We start from the raw sequence: 19,614 nt of genomic DNA on the forward strand, positions 1-19,614 counted from the left end.
AACCAGTACAGGTCAAGCAGTGGCCACTCAATAAGCAAAAATTAAAGGCGCTCAACGAGCTCGTTCAGGAGCAGCTACTGAAAGGCAACCTGGAGGAGACCATGTCACCTTGGAACTCCCCAGTGTTTGTCATCAAGAAGCCCAACAAAGACAAGTGGCGACTCCTGACCGACCTCCGCAAAATTAACGAATTAATAGTTGAGATGGGTCCTCTTCAACCAGGGATGCCCTCCCCAGCAATGCTCCCCCAAAATTGGAATTTGGCTGTAATCGATATAAAGGATTGCTTTTTCCAAATTCCCCTTCACCCTGACGATGCTCCGCGCTTTGCGTTCACAGTTCCGTCCGTGAACTGTGAGTCCCCAGCCAAGCGCTATCATTGGCGGGTGCTTCCACAGGGCATGAAGAACAGCCCTGTGATCTGCCAATGGTATGTCGCTTCGCTGCTGTCACCCATCCGTACAGCCCTCGGGGATGCCGTCATTGTTCACCATTATATGGACGACATCCTCGTGTGTGCGCCCGACCACAGTCTGCTTGCCCATGCGCTTGACCTGACAACCAATGCGTTGGTTGCTGCAGGGTTCGAGCTCCAGCAGGACAAAATTCAGCGGATGCCACCTTGGAAATACCTGGGCCTTGAAATTACAAAGCGGACCATTGTTCCGCAAAAATTGGCTATTAGGACAAAAGTCCAGACCCTAGCAGATGTCCATCAACTGTGTGGGTCTTTGAATTGGGTGAGACCCTGGCTGGGCATTTCAACCGAAGACCTAGCCCCCCTTTTCAATTTGTTGAAAGGGGGAGAGGGGCTCAGTTCCCCTAGGGCTCTTACCCCAGAGGCTGAGGTGGCCTTGGAGAGGGTACAAAAAGCCATTTCGACCAGGCAGGCCCATCGTTACCATCCGGGCCTGCCATTCAAATTTATAGTACTGGGAAAATTGCCACACCTTCATGGCATCATCCATCAGTGGGACGACAGTCCGAAGGACCAAGGCTCAGGAGAGAAGCTCTTAATCATAGAGTGGGTCTTCCTGAGCCACCATCGGTCCAAAAGAATGACACGGCCACAGGAGTTGGTAGCCGAACTGATCCTCAAGGCGAGATCGAGGATCAGGGAGCTTGCAGGGTGTGATTTCTCATGCATCCATATTCCAATTGAATTAGAATCGGGCCAATTAAAATTAAAGACCTTTGAGGAACTGCTGCAAACCAATGAATATCTTCAGTTTGCACTTGACAGCTACACTGGGCGCATCGCAGTAGATCGGCCGGCCCACAAATTATTCAATTCGGAGTTCAAATTATCATTGAAGAAGGTTCAGAGCAGGGAGCCACTGGATGCTTTGACAGTTTTTACGGACGCGTCTGGAGCATCCCACAAGTCAGTGATGACTTGGAAGGATCCTCAAACTCAGCAGTGGGAGACCGATGTTGCTGTTGTGGAGGGCTCTCCACAGGTTGCTGAGTTGGACGCAGTCGTCAGGGCATTCCAGAGATTCCCTGGACCTTTCAATTTGGTCACAGATTCTGCGTATGTTGCAGGTGTAGTGTCCCGAGCTGAGTCAGCAGTTCTTCAAGAAGTCACGAACAAAAGATTATTTGAATTGTTGAACAGGCTCGTCGAGTTGGTCTCCCACCGCGAGCATCCATTTTATGTCATGCATGTGAGATCACACACAGACCTGCCGGGGTTCATTGCGGAAGGCAACCGTCGTGCCGATTCTTTGGCCGCGGCTGCTGTTTCGCAAGCCCCTCTCCCAGATGTGTTCGGTCAGGCTAAGATCAGCCACCAACTGTTCCATCAAAATGCGCCTGGCCTGGTTCGTCAATTCAATCTGACGCAGGAGCAGGCCAAGGCGATTGTGGCCACATGTCCCCAATGCCAGCATGACCAAATGCCTACCGTGGCCTCGGGGGTTAACCCCCGAGGGCTGGCAAGCTGTGAGGTGTGGCAGATGGACGTAACACACATCCCATCTTTCGGTCGATTGTGTTACGTCCATGTCTCAGTCGATACCTTCTCCGGAGCTATCTACGCTTCTGCCCACACAGGTGAAAAGGCAGCGGATGTTCAGAAGCATCTGCTTCAAGCATTCGCTGTCTTGGGCATCCCTAGGGTCCTAAAAACAGACAACGGCCCTGCGTACACTTCCAAGGAACTGCGGAGCTTCCTGCAACAATGGGGAATAGTTCATAAAACCGGCATCCCCTATTCCCCGACAGGCCAAGCCATGGTGGAAAGGGCCCACCAGAGCCTCAAAAAGATCCTGTCCCGACAACAACCGGCAATGAAGGTGGAGACCCCCCACGTCCAACTGTCAAGAGCTCTTTACACCCTCAATTTTCTGAATTGCTCTTTTGACAGCCAAAATCCTCCAGTGGTCCGGCATTTCAGCAGTCACCAGCAGCTGCAGCCCAAAGCCAGGCCGCCAGTTCTTGTAAAGGATCCGGAGACCTGGCGGACGGAGGGCCCCTTTGACTTGGTGACTTGGGGGAGGGGATACGCTTGCGTGTCCACTCCCTCAGGCCCCAAGTGGGTTCCATCTAAGTGGGTCAGGCCCTTCGTCCCGAAGCAGAGGACCAAGACAGAGGCAGTACCGCAGGTCCGGCAAGCGTGTTGGCGTCGGCGAAGGAAGCAACACCACCAACCGTCTTCCTATTCTCCTGAGCTTCCCCCTGTTTTTGAAGAACCCTCCCCTCCAGCTTCTCCTCCACCCCTTGACCTCTTGTACCACCTTTCCTCCTATTCCCCCCCAGCTCCAACCGTTACCCCTCGCATGTTTTATTTAAATTGGTTGTTTGGAGAGGAACCATTTCTGTGATTTCCATATACTTTTACCGCTCTCTTTTCATTTCAGTTACATCTCCCTGAATGGCCCCCGCTTTGACAACGCTAGATCCCAACCCTTGTCTGATGTTGCTGATGCTGACGACCTGCGGACTCCTTCTGCCACCTACGGAGCCGTGGGTCATTCCCCAGCCAAAAGTTAACGTCTGGCGTGCCTTGGCTCAATCGCTAGGACAGGACAGCATCTGCCTGGACACCGGCGCTGCAGAGGACCCGATGTCGTCCTGCCTTGTGGGGATCCCTTTCTCTCCAGGAGAGTTCCCCCCTGCCTTTCAGTCTGCCTTTTCCCCTATTTTGGCCCGGAGCCTTACTTTCCTACCTGGTTTTGAACCCAGTAATGCCTGGAGAGACGGAGTGGCGAGGCTGGATCCTGCGCCCTCCGAGCCCACAGAATTACATCTACTCGGTTCTGCCAATTCTACTATTTGTTTTCAGTTTGATTATACACTTACCCCCGTCGAGAAGGGCACTGAGGTGGTCCTGCAAGCAAAGAAAGAATATCAAGCAGACCGGTGGTGTCGGGCCGTTTTGAAGATCGTCGGCCCTACCACCACCAAGCGGACCCCTTATGCCCTTCCAAGAGGGGTGTTTTTGATTTGTGGCGACCGAGCGTGGGCAGGCATCCCCTCTGGTCTAGTCGGAGGGCCGTGCACCTTTGGTCGACTGACGCTGTTTACCCCCAATGTCACCCAAATTATCAATTGGAAAAAGACCAACATCACATCTGAATTGGCTAGATCCAAAAGAGATCTTAAAGATCTCACTGAGGACTGTGATGATGAAATTACTCATTGGTCCCATTCAAAGTCGGTTGCCTTTACCATCTTGTTGCCTTGGGTATCGGTAGCCAAATCTCTAGGTGAATTGGGCCGCCTAGAGTGTTGGGTGGCTAAACAAGCCAATCTTACTTCAGCCGCGCTATACGACCTCCTTACAGACGAGGAAATAACAAGGCAGGCGACACTCCAGAACAGGGCAGCAATAGATTTTCTATTGCTGCTTCATCACCATCACTGTGAAGAGTTTGAGGGCCTCTGCTGCATGAACCTGTCCTCCAGAGCCGAGGACGCCAGGCACTCAATAAAAGGACTACAAGACCTCGTCCATCAGGTCAAGCAGGAAACATCAGACTGGCTGGGAGACATCTTCAAGGGTTGGGGCCTCAGCGGGTGGGCCAGTTCAGTTTTAGAATCAGTTTCTAAGATTGTTTTGAGTTTGATTGTACTTTTAGTTTTGTTCATGTTGATCCGCGGTTTGGTCCAAAAATTAATAGCCAGAGCAACAACTATGGCTGCCAATCATGCCACAATTCCCCAAGAGGAACCTTTCGAGCTGGAGGACCTCTCCTCAGAGGCCGAGAGAGCTGCAGACGAGGAGGGGTCAACCGAGCCGCCCCAAGAACATCTGTGGGCTGGCGAACTCCAGCTCGAAGAAGGCGAAGATTGGCAGGACCGGCCGCGGACACCTTCTTTTTAAGTTATACGGACATTCCTGTTTTCTTTATTTTATTTGTTAAGAAACGGGGAGATGTTGTAGTGTGTTTTAAGTTTTTCAGTTTACTCCCCCATTTTATGTAATGTACCCTCTTTTGTTCTTTGTAAATGGTTCCTCTCTCCCCAGTTTTTCCCGCCACTGCCTCCTTGTCAGTTAAGTTGCTTAGTTACCGTGCTATTTTTAGTTGCTAATGTTACAGTTTGTATGACCGCTCCTCCCTCATCCCACCTTATAAGTAGATGTTTTTCTCCTCCCTGGGCACAGTCAATCATCCCCCACTCCTCCCAGGTTTCGAGAACCTTCTCCTCTCTGGGGGTTGTGATTGGCTGTGGTCCCGGGGCCCCTCCTTTACTTTGTATTCATTGGTTTCTAGTGTATGTCAGTTACGTTCAGTACCTCCCTTTGAGTTTCCCCATTGGATAGCTGGGCTCCCCTCCTCTCTCCTCCCCTTCCCTATAAAACCTTGTCTCTCCCCCTGTTCGGGGCCATTTTGCTGGTTGGTGCCCCTCCTTGTTGGTGCCTCCGGATCACCCAATAAACCGACTGTTCACCCCCAGCAAGTGGTCACCTCCTTATTCGTCTCGCGTGCGCAACTCCGAGCTCTTCCTCCAGCCCAGCCTGAGGCCAAGACGCCAAAGGGAGCTGGCTTCCTATGCGCAGGGGCGTTGGCCTTCACACCCCTCGAGCTAGCCGGATTTAGGGCCGCGTTCGCCCTCGCGCAATTCTCCTCTCTCTACTGTCAGTAAAGCTGTATGAATAATAATGAAACTGAGTGGGGTATTTGCAGGGGTCCCCAGGATGAGGTAAGAGATGAATGAATTTGACTCCATGTTTCTAGAAGGCTAATTTATTATTTTATGATATTATCTTATATAAAAGAATACTATACTAAAACTATACTAAAGAATAGAGAAAGGATACATACAGAAGGCTTAACAAGAATGATAATGAAAAACTCTTGACTGACTTCTCAGAGTCTGACGCAGCTGATGGTGATTGGTCATTAAGTGAAAACAATTTGCATTAAACTAATCAAACATACACCTGTTGGTAAACAATCTCCAGCTACATTCTAAAGCAGAAAAACAGGGAGAAGCAAATGAGATAATATTGTTTTTTCTCTGAGGTTTCTCAGCTTCCCAGGAGAAGGAAACCTGGCAAAGGGATTTTTCAGAAAATATGATAGTGACATGTGAGCAATTTGGCTAAGCATCATACCTCAGTGCAGGTGTCCAATCCATACTGATCAAAGAGATGATGTCAGAAAATAACAATACTTCAAATTATGTTCACTTACATTTCCATTAAATATTGGCTTGACTGTCTAAAACACACTGTGTGTTATCATATAAGAAGGCTGATATATGTTGTTATAGATGTGTTCCTACTTCCATGTATAAAACCTTCTGTCTTCCTCTCCCTCCCCTCTCTCACAACAAAGATTGGCAGATATTGCTGGTCTGCATGTTTCAGAAAATGCTGCTAGCTCACCATCATTCACTGCTAAATAGAAAAAAAGGAAAAAAACCCAAAAAACAACCACATCAGAAAAACAAATAAACAGCACAAAGTTTAATCTTTCTTTTTGCATTTCTTCTTACCGAAAGATGGCTGTCAATAAAAATGATATCAGAATAATATAAAATCTTTTAGCAGAAACTATAATGTAGCTATACATTTAGAATGAAGACTTGAAGGGCTCTCTCCAGCTGCACATCAGTCAGTGACAGCAAGCAACAGCCATTAAAAGAATAGCCACTAGAGGCCTTCAGTCGCTTGTCCGGTCAGAAGTGGTGAAGGCACAGCCCCCTGCCCACCCAGGGCTTGTTACCCTTAAATCTCCGGGTCACTCTGTCCATTCCCCCAGCAGAGCACAATTCTCCACGTGAACAAAAATCTCACAGGTGCTCCAAATGGACATGAACAGCTGATTCTCACTCTGGTAGTCCTGGAAGAAATAAGGGAATTAATAAAAAATTCAGTTGTGTGATTTGTCACAGACAGCATGTGCCACTGTGGGAGCAGTGATCCCCACAGCTGCTGGCACGCCGACCTCCTCCCCTTGGCTGCCTTTCCACAGATCCCAACTGCTGCAAACACCTTGCTGGGATAACAGCATTCCACGAGAAAACTGTGAGAGGAAGTCCACTGAACAACAGCAAGGGTGTTTTATTTCACGCCCCTGTGACAGCTCGGGATTAAATGGATTTTCATTGTTCTTTCCCCACTGCAATGTGGACACGATGCCAGTGTCAGTGCGCCCGGGGTTTTATTTGGTGCCGCCCCCCCGTCTGCGAGGCTGGTATTCTCCCACTAGCTGCCTGCTCTAAATATGGCCATGGCCAGTGTGTCAATAATCCCCCTCTTTAAGGGACTTGCAAACATTAGTGTTGGGACATTCTTGCTGTTCAGATGTCTAGCTGACGTCTGATGCTTAAAACGGAGCATGCTTTCATCCCTTCATGCATTGTCGTAAGCCCCCGATGATTACTCTTAAAAGGGTGCCTCTGGCTATGCAGGGAAACAGTTGCTGACCACACCAGACACAGCTTGCCTGCTTCAGCCTTCTTGAATGCCTGGTCAGTGTAGCTTTGTACCAGCCTGACCAAGCAGGACCATGTCTACCTTTGGGTACAGAAGAGAGCTCAGTAAATATGAAGACATTGATGAAGATGAGCTCCTCGCCTCTCTCACTGAAGAGGAGCTCAAGGAGCTGGAGCGGGAGCTGGAGGACATAGAGCCCGACCGTAACCTCCCAGTGGGACAGCGTCAGAAGAGCCTGACGGAGAAAACCCCAACAGGGACTTTCAGCAGGGAGGCACTGATGGCCTACTGGGAGAGGGAGACCAAGAAACTCCTGGAAAAAGAGAGGTTGGGTGCATGCGAGAAGGTAAGGTGCTGAGGCATTTGCTGTTTCCTGTAAATATTTGGTTTTATTCTGCATTGGCATGATCTCACTGACTGATTTAATTTCTTTTCAGTCTCTTGTGGCATTTTTAAGAACATTGTTAGCCATACCTCTGTGCCTGCTAAAGCACTGAGTATTAAGTCAGAGAGTATTTGATCTCTCTGCAGTTACCTTAAGTGCTCAGTTCAGAACAGAAGAAAGTGCCATAAAAACTATCATTAGTGATTAAAACAGGAACAAAAATTAAAGGGCATTTTAGAAATTATTAATAGCTAGAGATGTGGGCTTTTGGATAGTATTTGATTTTATGAAAGCTACACATAATGCCTTTTCCTTTCCTTAAAAACAACCAGTATTGACTGCTGAGGAACATGTAAGGAAGATAATTTTGAATACATGTTATGTCAGAAGCTGAGTAAGCGGATGCCAGGCTTTGTGCTTGCTGGAAGAAAGCAGCTTGTGTTGCAGTCAGCAGCTTGTGTTGCTTTGTTCCTGCTGAGGATCCTTGGCATGGTTCAGGGGTCTTCTGGCAACTGTAGTCAGAGGGCAGCTGGACATTATTTAAAAAGTGGCCTTGGATGGAGTAATCAGTCAAACCATTTAACTGCATTCCCAAAAAAACAACCAGTAGTGTTTGTTAGGCAACTCCTTCCCCAAAATAAAAATGTTAGTAATAAAAGCCATTTCCTGAACTGCAAATGAAGAGTACAGCTGGGGAGGAGTGAAGGGCTCAGTCTTGGCAAGCAGTGAGCACTCTCAGTCTCAGCTGATGTCCATGTTGGCACTCCTGATCCTTTCTAAAAGTGTATGTGAGACTGAGCCCAACCAAAAAGCAAATTCTATTTTCATGATGGCTCCATGTAATTTAAAAGCAAAGAGGGGACTTAGGGATTTTAAAGCACTGCTTCCTACCAAGCTTTTACTGTGCTTATAGGAACACATTTTCCCATGTTTAAGCAGAAAGTAATACAACAAAGACAGCAAAACTTAACTCAGAACCTCTAACAGCCTTGATGCAGGAGCTTATTTCATTTGCAAGGAAATAATTGCAGTTTATACATTAGATAAAATATCTTCCTAGAGGAAAGTCAGATGTATTAAGTTACTCTGCAATATCCAGGATGTTTTTACATGTAAGTATTTTCTCTTGTTTGTGAATGGAGGTATAAGGTCTTTGCAGGCAAGAGCACAGACCAGTAGCTGTCAGCAGACCATTAGTATCAGCTTGCAGACATCGACTTCACTCCCTGTTTGTCAGCCCTAGAGAGTAAATGGCAAGATTAATGTTTATTTCCAGCTTAGCCTGGAACTCGAAACCTGGGCACTTCTAAAAAACCTGCTGAACAGATCTAGCTCTGTGTCTTACACAATGGCAGGATCTTTTTTTTTTTTTTCTTTTTCCATATATATACAGCATTAATGATGGGTACTGGCTATACCTCCAAGTCCTGGCAAAAGACTCTATACTTTTTGATCTGAGAAAAAACTTCCAGAATGCATCTTTAAATAATAAAAGGTTGATATGCTAATATAGAGGTTGCAAAGACTCTCTCCACTGATGGCAATGAGAAAGGTCCTTGAAAACAATTTTCTTGCTTTCAACTGTCTGGAAATTATGCACCTTTATCTAAGATGGTTATTCATGCTCCTTCTATAGTTAGTGGTGACAGATCAGCTGGTCCAAAAGGCATACAACTTGCAGATAGCCTTTTAGGGTGAATAACTTGTCCTCCCAAGATATTTAACTCAGCATTGACTCTTTTAGTCCTAACTTTTCATTATATCACTCCCAAAAAGTAAAATGAAGCCCTACAGGTTGCCTGCAGCTGTCCTGAGCCACAGTGCTGCTACAGTAAGAATATGTCTCTCCATGTTAAATTTCAAAATTATCATGCAGATTATTATGACACCAGAAAATGTACCTGACAGGCAAATAAATTCTGCCTTTGACCTCAGAAATGCCACTCAAAAAAAAAAAAATCAAGTAGGTTTTTATTAATTTAACATCACTAAACATATCAATAGTAAATTTAAAGGCACCTCCTTCTGCTCATCAGTATATATTCCTCAAGATATAAAACCAAAGCCATGAAGACAGGGTTTTTGATACCTGCTGTTTCCAGGTGTTATAGCCCCACACATATATAGAAGATACAGATACAAATCTTAATCCCATAATAAGCCTATAGGTAGCACAGTATCTCTCAGCATAAGGGCCTTGCTGCACATGTTCTACAGGAGAAGCAATGGGGCTGGGTCCTACAAGAGCTCTGTGTGCAGGCCAGTGCAGTCAGACCCTGCAAGACCCCAGGTACTGAGTGCTCAGGAACATCAGGCACAAACAACTCAATGTCCTGTTTCATTAAGAGTCACAGTTCTGCAAACATTACAATTAGCATCTTTTTTTTTTGCATATGTCCCAGCACAGAATCCTACTGAAAATTGTGGAACAGTACCCTGCATTTTAACAGGTCTCTATTTTCAGAGACAGATAACTAAGCAAACCTAAAACTGCACAGGTTGTCTAAAAATAGGCTGTCCTGCTAGTAACACTTTTGTTTTCCAGAAAGAGAATCACTGTGTCTCTGCACAGTGTACTCACTTTGCTAAATACAATCTAGTATTTTACAGAGATTAAAACACAAGTATTGCTAAAGTAGAGCTTACAGAACAATTATAATTCATCCAAAGTTTTACATTTACAATTGTAAAGAAAAATGTGTACCTATAGTTTTGCCAGTAGGCAAAACATGACATGGAAGATCTTTTGAGCAAGAGGTTTAAGGTTGGTTGTAGATTCTGGGTTCTGTAACACCCCATAGATCCCCATCACACTTCTGGGGTCCTCCATGGGAAGAGTGAGTCTTTCCTGAGGTAGAGACCTTTTCCTGTTCCTCTGCATAGAGTTCTCTTTAGCCACCATAACTGCTAAAGTCAGCAAGCAGACCTTTGGGGCATGGTTCCAAATTTGCCTTCCTGATACCCACCAAACACCCTAAAAGAACCTCGTTTTTCAGAAAAACAATGCATTTTGTTTTTCTGAAAAACAAAGCTCTGTAGACAATGAGTTATAACAATTTTCAGTGTGGTGGCTGACCTATGACAGCTGGTGGTGAGCACCAGCTTAGCTCCTGACAAACACGAAGAAATTCAGGGGTTATTGACATGTGGTTGCATCTTACCTGTGGGAATGCCCCTCAAACCTTTCTTCACAAATTGTTTATTAGTATGTATAGCCCATGCAGTACATCCAAAGTATTTTTGACATGACTTCTGTAATTCAGTACTGTTTTGCATGCTGGTACGCAAGACTGCACGTGCAGACACTATTTGTATTTTAAAACATGGCAACCTTTAATTTTTGAGACGTACTAACATATGCAAGGGAGTCTGAGTTGTCTAATCCTCATGAAATGAAGAAGCTTGTTGCTCATGTTCATTCTGAAATTGTCTTATATTTCTGCTGTCAAGGATCCAAATTATATCCCCTTGTAGACATGCCAACACATAGAAAACCTGAAGTATGTCCGTGTCACTTGTATCAAGTTGTCTCGGTAGAAATCACTGACACTGGTAGAGTATTTGCAATTTATGCTATGCATTTTGAAAAGAATGTAAAAGAAATAATGTTGTATAGGTGTTAGATAAGTCATTTTCTGTTCTCCTAACTGTATCTGTTTGTTTTTAGCTTTCAATGTTAATTTATATAGTGACAGTGTAATTGTTCCTGTGCTAAAAGGCAGCAGTTCCATTACTTCAATCATGTTTAACACCCACACCTACGTTCCTGTTCAGGATTCTGAGCAAGAAGAGGACAATTCAGAAGAACTTCAAGAAGAATGCTTCACAGAAAGCAATAGTGAAGTGTCTGAGGAGGCATATACTGAAGAGGATGATGAAGAAGAAGATGAAGAGGAAAATGAAGATGAGAGTGATGATGAGGATGAGGAAGTGCAAAATGCTGCAGCTGGCAGGCGTTCTGACCATGGCAGACACAAAAAGTGTAATGGTGCAAAGGACAATGAAAGCTTCCTCAATGGCCATGATGGAAAAGACAGTGATAATCGGAGCTCAAAAAGCAGTGCCATCCACCCTTGTGGAAATCCAACAGTTATTGAAGATGCTTTAGAAAAAGTTAGGAGCAACGACCCTGACACCACAGAGGTCAATCTGAACAACATTGAAAACATCACTTCACAGATGCTTATACAATTTTCTCAAGCCCTGAGGGACAACACAATGGTAAAGTCATTCAGCTTGGCTAACACCCATGCTGATGACAACGTGGCAATAGCTATTGCTGGTATGTTAAAGGTTAATCAGCATATTACTAGTCTGAATATTGAGTCAAATTTTATCACAGGCAAAGGCGTGCTGGCCATCATGAGAGCTCTGCAGCACAACAAGGTTCTAACAGAACTGCGCTTCCATAATCAAAGGCACATCATGGGCAGCCAGGTGGAAATGGACATAGTCAAACTGCTGAAAGAGAACACCACTCTGGTAAAGCTGGGCTACCACTTTGACCTTGCTGGCCCAAGAATGAGCATGACAAGCATCCTGACAAGAAATATGGATAAACAAAGGCAAAAGCGTATGCAGGAGCAGCGGCAGCAGGAGTCAGGCTGTGACGGAGCTATCAATCCAAAGACCAAAGTTCTGCAGAAGGGGACACCTCGGTCCTCACCATACGTGTCACCTAAAAGCTCACCATGGTCTTCCCCAAAGCTCCCTAAGAAAGCACTGCCAGTGAAATGCCAGCCTTCAGCACCTGCACCTCCACCTCCCCTTCCCCCTTCGCCCCCACCTCCCCCTCCTCCTCCTCCTCCTCCGCTTCTGCCAGAGAAGAAGGCACCTACCAGGAATATAGCTGAAGTCATCAAACAGCAAGAAAGCTCAAAAAAAGCCTTACATAATGGACAGAAAAAGAAAAAGGGCAAAAAAACCAGAAAACATGAGAACAACATATTGAAAGAAATTAAAGATTCTTTAAAATCAATCTCAGACAGAAAATCAGAGGAAGGCTCACGACCTTCCACCCGGCCATCCACCCCACAAAGGTCTCTCCACGACAACCTTATGGAAGCAATTCGGGCAAGCAGCATAAAGCAATTAAGGCGGGTAAGTAGGAGATCCTCAGTCAGTAACTGATTGTGGTCCAAATATAGCACAAGCTCAGTTAATTTTAGTACACACAGTTAGTTAAAAAAAAAATCTTAGAGATGTGAGCATAATAAAGCACTTGGGAGGAGGCTTCCCTCTGATTAGGCTTTTCTCAGCACAGTGATTTCGGACTGTGATTTTGACAGAAAGTGGGGTACTTTCCCAGGCTCAGTCTTGTTATGGGAGATGATGTGTAGCACAGAGCTCTTGGCAGTGTATGTCTGCAGGAATTTCAGGTATTTTGCCATCTAGACTGTACAGCAAATGTAATGAATGCCCTTCCCTTCCCTGTTTCATAGGTGGAGGTACCAGAAGCCCTTCGGTGAAAGCCTGGATGGCAGAACAAGCAGAGCAGTGATCGAGGGGAGGCTGCTTGTCCTTTCACTGGTGATAACATAGACTGTCTAGAAAGCTGCTTCCAAAGTACACTCTTAGATTCAAGCCATTTCTCTTTTATTTCAAAGAAATAAACCTGCTAAATACAAAATAATGCTTTAAGGATCCATTTGCATTGTAATCTGTAAATATGGAAATAATTTTCTTTTTTATTTAATGAGATTTATATTGAGAAGTTGTTGCTTATTTAGATATTCTTGTTAATATCTGATTGCACATAACTGGACAAGTTCTTTACACTGAGATGTAATAGTTTACCAGCCTGTGGTTTCTTCTTTTTTTTTTTTCCATGAATTTACAATAAATGTGGTTTGAAGCTTTCAAGCAGACATATAGTTCTGGATTTCTGTGAATGAAAACCCTCCTGATGCTTCCATCAAGTTCATGAGCATTCGGGAAGTCTTCTGAGAAAGAACCCGAGATCTTTCTCACCTGCACCTGAGCATGTGTGGAGGACAGCACCTGAGCCCATATGTTAGTGCAGTTTCATATTTACATTGGAAAAAGAGGTTTATAAGGCCATTCAAACTAAGCTATGGATTGTGTCAGGTCACCAGTGTGGCCCACCAGGTTCTGAGCCTTGGCCTAAAGAACTGGAAGATGAACAGAGCTTTAGATGACCTTGACTTAGAGGCTGATGGTTAATGTCAATATTTTAAGGATGCAGCAAAGTTATTCAAGTGAGATCCCTTCAGTGCAAGTCCTGTCTGTAATCAGAACTAACCCCAGTGCAGACATCCAGTCAGACAGAGAAACTTGAAAAGCAGCTACCAACCAGGTGGAAAAAGGCTTTCCTATGGTATCAGGTGAACAACAAGCAGGGTGTGAAGTGTCAATGTGATACAGTGGAAGCAGAGCCAACATCACTTGGAGATGCGCAACTGGAGATATCACATCACAGGCAATGGCACGAATAGCCCTTCCTCATGTAGCACTAGACATCTCCCTCTGTCAAATTAGTTATGGTTCTGGGTGCTTCAGCTAGTGTGAAGGCAGTGATAACATGGAGAAAACTGAGTAGTGGCCAAAATGTTGAAAGGCAAGAAGAGAGATATGTCCAGAAGCACTACTATGTGTTAATTAGTTTACTCACTGCAACTATAAATAACAGAATTAATATTTCTATTCCATGAAGCCACACCAATGAGAATTACTTCAGGTTACCCAGCAGTGGTACTGAAAAAGTATGGGTAAGCTTGTACCTACAAATATTAATGAGATAGATTTTCCCAGAAATAGGAACAAATTACTGGAGGGCAATTAAGCCTAAAGGAGAGGAGGCTCTTTGAATAAATTGCCAGAAATGTTACTGCCATGGCAAGAAAACAGCGAAGACACCTTTTTCTTTTGTATTTGTTGACCACAATGTACCAAAAGCAATTTATAACTAATTGAAACATGTTGCTACAATTTTCTTCTTGCTCAGGATCACAACTACTCATGAGTATTTCTAGATGCAGTATTACAGTATGATTGCTCTTTAGCTGCCTTTATAATTGCATAGACTCCCATAGCATAAAAATTGACCTGTGGTCAATCTCCTGTGACCAAATGGAAACTGGGGCTTGGGATCTTCTGAGGACGGAAGCAATGCTGGAATGCAGACCACATTCAGGAGAAGACCTGTGGCCCCAGACCTTGTACACAGAAGCTTGAGAAGGATGAGAAACATCCTGAATGTTTAATCAAATGGCAAAAGCAGCTAAGCAGCTGCACGGGAAAATAAAAGGCAATGAGGGAACTCAGGGAAAGCACGATGGAAAGGATTTGGACAAGACAAGCAAATATTTTTAAAAAACAATACCATGCTTTTGAGAAAAGAAGTAGAGTGACAATTGAGGAAACTGTATGAGAGGTGAAAAATTATATAGAAAAAGGAGATGATAAAGAAGAAAATGAATATTGAAAAGTGTCAGATGAGAGAAGAGAAAAATGTGAAAGGAGAAAAAGCCTAGAGAAAAAGGAAGAGGGAAGAATTCATTTTTCAGGTTGGTAAGAGCTGCTGGAATCACCCTTTTGCAGAAGGAGAGGACGATGGGCACAGCTCCTATAAAGTTTTGTCCAGAGCTCCCAGTGGTGGCTGCCGCGTGGCCATGAGCTCTCTGAGGTGTGAGCACCCTGCTCTGAGGTGTGAGCCCTGCTCTCGGTGTGAACCCTGCTCTGGAGTGTGAGCCCTGCTCTGGAGTGTGTGCCCTGCTCTCGGTGTGAGCCCTGCTCTGAGGTGTGAGCCCTGCTCTTGGTGTGAGCCCTGCTCTGGAGTGTGAGCCCTGCTCTGGAGTGTGAGCCCTGCTCTCGGTGTGAACCCTGCTCTGGAGTGTGAGCCCTGCTCTGGAGTGTGTGCCCTGCTCTCGGTGTGAGCCCTGCTCTGAGGTGTGAGCCCTGCTCTGGGGTGTGAGCCCTGCTCTGAGGTGTGAGCCCTGCTCTGTGAGCTCTGCTCTGGGGTGTGAGCCCTGCTCTGAGGTGTGAGCCCTGCTCTTGGTGTGAGCCCTGCTCTGGGGTGTGAGCCCTGCTCTGTGAGCCCTGCTCTGAGCCCTGCTCTGACATGCTGAACCCTGCTCTGAGGTGCTGTGCAGCCGCAGGAGCAGCAGCCACGTGTGGCTCTCCAAGCTCTGTGGCGCACTCCCCTGCCAAGGGTCAAGGCCTGTGCCTAAGCCAAAGTCTAATCTGGGCAATTACTTGCACACATTTCACAGCAGTTTCCCTTGGAGGCATTTCAAGGCATGTCTCCTATTTGCAGAGCTACAAGGCACCCCCAAACACCTTGTTAAGGTTTTGGTGCCCCACTGAAAGGAAAGCCAGGCCCCTTGCCTCTGGGGTGTCAGCTCTGCTGCCAGGGGTGCTGAGCTCCCTCACAGAAGTGTCCAAGGAGCAATCTCTTCTCTATTCAAACAGGCAAGCAGCCTATGACAAAGCTCCCCAGCTGGGAGATACTCTGTTGCCTTCCTGGACAGTAATATGGTTTAGCAGGAGCCAAGAGGTGCCAAGTGTGTTTCTGTCTTGGGAACAGGCACCCCTGGGGCCCAAGTCCTGCCTGTAAGCTCAGTTGCTCACAAGGAGACAACTGATCTCTGCTGGAGGGCTGGCTGCCTTTTGTTTGACCTGCAGGAAAGGTTTTCTGGAGTCAGCTCCTGCACATCCTGTGCTATGCTCCCATCAGAGTGGACACAGGAGCCCCAGGATGCAGGTATGCTCCTCATTTGGACTCCTGAGGCTCCTGCAGTGGGTGGCCATCCATTTTCTCTGAAAGACCAGTCAGAGAATCAAACACATCAAAATCCATCATCTGCATCTTCCATGTGTAGCACAGCACAATTCACGCTGTGAGACAGCACCTCAGCTCCTGTACACCTCCCTGCAGAAGGACACTGTGGGGCTGGAGCGTGTCCAGAGGAGGACGGAGAGCTGGTGAAGAGTCTGGAGAGTGAGTCACAGCAGGAGTGTCTGAGGCAGCTGGGAGTGCTCAGCCTGGAGACAAGGGAGCCCTTGTTGTTCTCTGTAACCACCTGACAGAAGGCTGTAACCAGGTGGGGGTCAGGCTCCTCTCCCAGAGTGACAGAACAAGAGGAAATGCCCTCAAATTTCACCAGGGGATGTTTAGACTGGGTATTAAAAAAAATTTTCTTCAGCAAAATGGTGATCAAGTAATAGAATAAGCCGAGCAGGGAAGTGGTGGAAATGTCCCTGGAAGTGTAGCTGTGGTGCTTAGAGACCTGGTTTAGAGGTGAATCTGGCAGTGCAGGATTAAGAGTTAGACTCAATGATCTTAGAGGTCTTTTTCAACCCTTATGATTCTGTGCTTCTATAAAAGAGCTGAAAGGACCAGAATACCAGAGCCTGACTGTTACCTGTAAAACCAGTATGTGGCCCTTTAGGTCATGCCTCACCAACCAGGGAAGTGGCTGAAATTGTAGAAAGAAAAGGAGTTCATAAAAGCGCAAGAAATTTTATTTTCACATCTTCTGGAAGTTTTGTTGCTTCCTTCTGAGTCCCCTGCTGGTGTTTTGGACAGTGACCCACCTAGCTAGGGCTTGGATGAGCAGAGGGGATTCTTGCCCTGCAGAGGTGATTCCTTCACACCAAACAGGGCAGGTGGTCATGGGGGCTCCTGCCAGGTGAAGCCACATCCATTTCTGGAAGCCAAGTCTGGGCTGCACACACGTGGGGAGCCAGAAGAGCTGGTGTGGGACAGTCCCTGCATGGCGTGGTGGGAGAATGGATGGCCTGAGAGGCTGTGAGGCAGAAGAGAGGGAAGCTGCAGCCAAGGCCTCTCCTTGCCCACCTGGCAGCACAGCACAGTGATGGCTCTTGCAGAGCACAGCAGGAGATGTGAGTATTGCAGACTTCCATGCCACCACTTGTCCATCTTTCTTAGAAGTCCATCAGTTCAGGGGAAGTAATGATTAAGGCAGAGCAGCTCCACACTCAAATTAGAGAGGGCTTCTCTGCAGGCTGTTTAGAGAGCGGCACAAATGACCACCATGAGTTAGCCATGAAGGGGGTACTTGCAATGCCTGGATGTAAGGGGAGAGGTAGATCCAAACACTTTTCACAGGTGCAGGCCCAAGTGAAACAGCATCTGGAAGGGTGTGTACAATTTCAGTAGCTAACAGCCAGGAAAAATTGTTTTGAATTGGAAGCGAGACAGAGAATGGCTGGGATAATTGGGGAACTGAAGAGGCTGTCCTGTGAGAGAGATGAGAACAGGTGGTGGGATCAATCTAGCCAAACAAAGGCTCAAAGGGATTTCAGCTCATGTCTATAAATACTGCAACATGGAAGGAGCTATGGGACATAGTTAGCAGTAGAAAAAAACCCCAGAAACTGTGCATGACTGCATTTGGATGAGAAATTAGAAGGCATATCCAAACTCTTAGAACAAGAAGCTGCTTGGAAGAGCCTTCCCATTAAAAAAGAATGGACAAATTCTTACTGTTAAAATAATGCAAGAAGCTTATGAAAAGAGTAGTATGATTTGGTGTTTTCAGAAGCAGGAGCCTGAAACTGGTAACACAGAAGCTCTACCATTATTAAATTAATGCTCTTAGATGTGATAACTCCACAGGATCTGCAACCTGGAATAGCACTGAAAGTTGCAAAAATCTCCTACAATTTGTAGAAGAATGCTCTATTTTCAAATCCATGCAAGTAAGATGTTACTTAATACAAAGATTATCACATAGAACCAAAGTCTTCTGCTAGATTATGGCTTAATACCATCCACACTTGATGTCAGCAGGAAAACCATAATTTACTAGAGGGAGTAGAATTTTGTTCACATATTGGTAAGCCCAGCACTGCATGTACACCCTCTGGTTATGACAGATCTGTTTGTCCAATGCTGCACTTATGACAGAATTGATTTTTAGATTCATTCTTCAAAAGTTATAAAACAAGTTTACTCTGACTTGCCAGTTCAATTACTTGATTTTGAATTTTAAGTTCTTAAATATGATAGTGATAATTGTGCCATACACATAAGGAGAAGTACTGCACCAGGAAAAATGCCTTGCTTAGAATAAAACCTGAGTGCCTGTATTACTGCTCTTTAGAATCACCTGGTGATTTGTGGTGGCCCCTTCTATATAAGCAGCATGAGATGTTTTTCTTTTCACACATCTGAAATATCTGTCCACTCACAGTGTTTCAAGTTAGGCACTAAATGAATTTTTAGTGATTTTTGCAGTGTTTTAGTAATTTCTTTTTCTCTGACAGTTCTCTTGCTCTGGGAAGTACAGAGGACTCACATTTAAGAGCTGTTACTCAGAAAACACCATTATCAAGGAACAACATCTCAATGTCCTACCTCTTGGTGGGACTTGGGCTTCCCAGTCCTCAGGCTCACCCTGAGCTGCCAAGACCTGGAGCCAGGAAGGAGGAGGATCAGGGACAAGGAGTGCTGCCACAGGGTAGGCAAAGTGTGAATCTGGGCAGAGCAAGTGGGGGACTGGTAGGGATGGGGGAGCTCCCAGCATGGCCTGAGCATCTGCCCCAGCTCCATGCTGCTCCCTGCCTTGCCAGGGCTGTCCTGCAAGGACTGAAGGTCTGCCATGGGCTGCAGCCTTGTGTGAAACTGGAAGGCAAAGGAGACAGCACAACAGTTGAGGGCTTTCTGTGTAGACAGTGGAAAAATGGGGCAGCTGCAGCGTAGCTGGGGCACTATCAGGTCCAGATGTAACTGTTCTCTGTCAAAAGGATGGATCAGTCCAAAAGAAAAATGGAGATATGAAAAAATTCTGTCATTGTGGAAAGCAAGGAAATAGTCTATCTGCCAAATATATTTATGTCTATCTGTACCTTTGACTTCTTTCACCTTCAAATGCATATGAATTTTATAAAGCCCTTTTAATGGCAAAAAAAGAGTTATTTTCTATAACACAGGGAAATATGGGTTTTTTTATTAAATACCGTCACAGTAAAAATTCCTACTGATTGTGTGGTAAGAACCCAGATATGTATCTCAAAGCCAAGACTGAGGGTTATGTCCTGGGCTGTTTGTGTACTCTTGGGTATATTTTTAATTTGTTATACCTCTCCTTTGCCTTGGAGACATCACTACTGATCCATATCACAGTGCTGATCCATCTCACAGTCCTACAAGGTTATGTTCACATAGACTGAAATGTGCTCCAAGATCCTTAGGCATCAAGTGCTGTTGGATTAATTATTACTATATTTATTTTATTTTAATTTTTGCTAACAAGAATACTTTAACTGGTGGAATAGAAGTGAATATTTCTATATGGTGTGTTTCTAAATGGTGAGAGAAGCACAGCCCATGATCCAGTGTGGAAATTTTGTAAAT

At 45.5% G+C, this 19,614-nt stretch overlaps 1 protein-coding gene across 1 annotated transcript; it reads left to right on the forward strand.

The window, feature by feature from the left end:
- The first annotated feature begins 6,962 nt into the window (after positions 1-6,962).
- Positions 6,963-12,742, forward strand: LMOD2 (leiomodin 2). The gene is made up of 3 exons (XM_064732624.1): positions 6,963-7,235; positions 11,058-12,374; positions 12,716-12,742. Exons 1-3 carry the CDS (start codon positions 6,963-6,965, stop codon positions 12,740-12,742), a joined length of 1,617 nt encoding a protein of 538 aa, XP_064588694.1.
- Positions 12,743-19,614: the final 6,872 nt, after the last annotated feature.

Source organism: Zonotrichia leucophrys, chromosome 1A, assembly GCF_028769735.1.
Source record: "Zonotrichia leucophrys gambelii isolate GWCS_2022_RI chromosome 1A, RI_Zleu_2.0, whole genome shotgun sequence".
Classification (NCBI taxonomy): Eukaryota; Metazoa; Chordata; class Aves; order Passeriformes; family Passerellidae; genus Zonotrichia; species Zonotrichia leucophrys.

Coding starts and splice junctions, on each gene's coding strand:
- LMOD2 (XM_064732624.1), top strand. CDS start 6,963: ATGTCTACCTTTGGGTACAGAAGAGAGCTCAGTAAATATGAAGACATT. Junction 7,236..11,057: donor GGTTGGGTGCATGCGAGAAG/GTAAGGTGCTGA, acceptor CAGGATTCTGAG/CAAGAAGAGGACAATTCAGA. Junction 12,375..12,715: donor GCATAAAGCAATTAAGGCGG/GTAAGTAGGAGA, acceptor CCTGTTTCATAG/GTGGAGGTACCAGAAGCCCT.